Raw genomic sequence first — 3,545 nt, forward strand, 5'->3', positions numbered from 1 at the left:
TGAATTGGGAATTAGATTTACAGTAATTCTATCAAACAGAGCTTTGTCTGTTAGATAAATGGGTTTTTTGACATAATTCCCTATGAAAAAGGAGGAATAAAGGTAAATTGGAGATGAATGAGGAGTTGTCACTTATTCTTTGCTTTTGATTAATCCCCCACTGAAATGTGATCACGTGGCATGAAACATAGCAACAGGGAGAGCGTTTCATGAATGTAGCTATAATTACAAAACATTTCCCAAAAAGGGTGATGAACTGTTCTGTGAGACTTGATATGAAGCTGCATCTGCAACAGGACTCGCTAATAATGCTCAGATTTCCGGAAAGAGTCCCCACTGGACCCAATATTAAGATCTAGATAGGATTTGCCAAAGGAATATATTTTAGAATATAAAAATTAGTCTTACAAAATATATGTAGAAAGAGAAAAAGTAAGGTATGAAGTTAGTTATGACACACCATGACACACCAGGCTGCATTATTTACAGTATCGGTGCAAATGTTTATATACTATTTGCTATGCAAGTGCATTAGCATTTGCTACACATTGTATTCTGTATTGTGCTATGTGATAGCTGAGTAAACTAACCACCCCTTGATGTTTAGAGGAGGTTATTGTTAAAGGGCTTGCTGGAATCAGTTGTGAAGCTGCAGTGTTTCAGTAAGACACAGTAAAGAAAAGTTTCAGGAACTACTGAAAATTTTCCCCCTAAGTCCCATTTTAAAAAGTGACTTAGCCCTGGTCTACACTAGGAGTTGAGGTTGAATTTAGCAGCGTTAAATCGATTTAACCCTGCACCTGTCCACACGACGAAGCCCTTTTTTCGACTTAAAGGGCTCTTAAAATCGATTTCCTTACTCCACCCCTGACAAGGGGATTAGCGCTGAAATCGGCCTTGCTGGGTCGAATTTGGGGAACTGTGGACGCAATTAGATGGTATTGGCCTCCCGGAGCTATCCCAGAGTGCTCCATTGTGACCGCTCTGGACAGCACTCTCAACTCAGATGCACTGGCCAGGTAGACAGGAAAAGGCCCGCGAACTTTTGAATTTCAATTTCCTGTTTGGCCAGCGTGGCAAGTTGCAGGTGACCATGCAGAGCTCATCAGCAGAGGTGACCATGATGAAGTCCCAGAATCGCAAAAGAGTTCCAGCATGGATCGAACAGGAGGTACGGGATCTGATCGCTGTGTGGGGAGAGGAATCCGTGCCATCAGAACTACGTTCCAGTTTTCGAAATGCCAAAACATTTGTCAAAATCTCCCAGGGCATGAAGGACAGAGGCTGTAACAAGGACCCAAAGCAGTGCCGCGTGAAACTTAAGGAGCTGAGGCAAGCCTACCAGAAAACCAGAGAGGCGAACGGCCACTCCGGGTCAGAGCCCAAAACATGTCGCTTCTGTGATGAGCTGCATGCCATTTTAGGGGGTTCAGCCACCACTACCCCAGCCGTGTTGTTTGACTCCTTCAATGGAGATGGAGGCAACATGGAATCAGGTTTTGGGGACGAGGAAGATGATGATGATGAGGTTGTAGATAGCTCACAGCAAGCAAGCGGAGAAAACATTTTTCCCGACAGCCAGGAACTGTTTCTCACCCTGAACCTGGAGCCAGTACCCCCCGAACCCATCCAAGGCTGCCTCCCGGACCCGCCAGGCGGAGAAGGGATCTCTGGTGAGTGTACCTTTTAAAATACTATACATGATTTAAAAGCAAGCATGTTTAATGATTAATTTGCCCTGGCATTTGTGGCTCTCCTGGATATACTCCCAAAGCCTTTGCAAAAGGTTTCTGGGGAGGGCAACCTTATTCCATCCACCATGGTAGGACATTTTACCACTCCAGGCCAGTAGCACGTACTTGGGAATCATTGTAGAACAAAGCATTGCAGTGTATGTTTGCTGGCATTCAAACAACATCTGTTCTTTATCTCTCTATGTTATCCTCAGGAGAGTGATATCATTCATGGTCACCTGACTGAAATAGGGTGCTTTTCTAAAGGAGACATTCAGAGGTTCCTGTTCGTGCTGGGCTGTTTGCCTGTGGCTGAACAGAAATGTTCCCCGCTGTTAGCCACGGGAGGCAAAATGCGACCTTGGAATGAAAGCACATGTGCTGTGTATGTAATGTTAACAGCAAGGTTTACCGTGAAAGAGTGTACCCATTGTTCTATAAAATGTCTTTTTAAATACCACTGTCCCTTTTTTTCTCTCCACCAGCTGCATGTGTTTCAAAGATCACAGGATCTTCTCCTTCCCAGAGACTAGCAAAGATTAGAAGGCGAAAAAAACGCATTTGCGATGAAATGTTCTCTGAGCTCATGCTGTCCTCCCACACTGACAGAGCACAGAAGAATGCATGGAGGCAGACAATGTCAGAGTGCAGGAAAGCACAAAATAACCAGGAGGAGAGGTGGCGGGCTGAAGAGAGTAAGTGGCGGGCTGAAGAGAGGGCTGAAGCTGAAAGGTGGCGGCAGCGTAATGAAAGGAGGCAGGATTCAATGCTGAGGCTGCTGGAGGATCAAACTAATATGCTCCAGCGTATGGTTGAGCTGCAGGAAAGGCAGCTGGAGCATAGACTGCCGCTACAGCCCCTGGGTAACCAACCGCCCTCCTCCCCAAGTTCCGTAGCCTCCTCACCCAGACGCCCAAGAATGTGGTATGGGGGCCTCTGGCCACCCAGCCACTCCACCCCAGAGGATTGCCCAAGCAACAGAAGGCTGGCATTCAATAAGTTTTAAAGTTTTAAACTTTTAAAGTGCTGTGTGGCCTTGTCCTTCCCTCCTCCACCATCCCTCCTGGTGCTTCTCTCCTCCACCACCCCTCCTGGGCTACCTTAGTAGCTATCCCCCTATTTGTGTGATGAATGAATAAAGAATGCATGAATGTGAAGCAACAATGACTTTATTGCCTCTGCAAGCGGTGATTGAAGGGAGGAGGAGAGGGTGGTTAGCTTACAGGGAAGTAGAGTGAACCAAAGGGCGGAGGGTTTCATCAAGGAGAAACAAACAGAACTTTCACACCTTAGCCTGGCCAGTCATGAAACGTTTTCAAAGCTTCTCTGATGCGCACCACGCCCTCCTGTGCTCTTCTAACCGCCCTGGTGTCTGGCTGTGTGTAACCAGCAGCCAGGCGATTTGCCTCAACCTCCCACCCCGCCATAAACGTCTCCCCCTTACTCTCACAGATATTGAGGAGCGCACTGCAAGCAGTAATACTAGTCAGAATATTGGTTTCGCTGAGGTCTAACCGAGTCAGTAAACTGCATCAGCGCACTTTTAAACGTCCAAATGCACATTCTACCACCATTCTGCACTTGCTCAGCCTGTAGTTGAACAGCTCCTGACTACTGTCCAGGCTGCCTGTGTACGGCTTCATGAGCCATGGCATTAAGGGGTAGGCTGGGTCCCCAAGGATAAGTATAGGCATTTCAACATCCCCAACGGCTATTTTCTGGTCTGGGAATAAAGTCCCTTCCTGCAGCTTTTGAAACAGACCAGAGTTCCTGAAGATGCGAGCGTCATGTACCTTTCCTGGCCCTCCCACG

General features: G+C 46.9%; 1 protein-coding gene across 1 annotated transcript; it reads left to right on the forward strand.

The window, feature by feature from the left end:
* The first annotated feature begins 930 nt into the window (after positions 1-930).
* On the forward strand, positions 931-2,941 carry LOC125636460 (uncharacterized). Its single transcript, XM_048849549.2, has 2 exons — positions 931-1,673; positions 2,219-2,941. The coding sequence occupies exons 1-2, from the start codon at positions 1,007-1,009 to the stop codon at positions 2,737-2,739; spliced, it is 1,188 nt and encodes a 395-aa protein (XP_048705506.2). The 5' UTR covers positions 931-1,006; the 3' UTR covers positions 2,740-2,941.
* Positions 2,942-3,545: the final 604 nt, after the last annotated feature.

Source organism: Caretta caretta, chromosome 5 (genome assembly GCF_965140235.1).
Source record: "Caretta caretta isolate rCarCar2 chromosome 5, rCarCar1.hap1, whole genome shotgun sequence".
Taxonomy (NCBI): Eukaryota; Metazoa; Chordata; order Testudines; family Cheloniidae; genus Caretta; species Caretta caretta.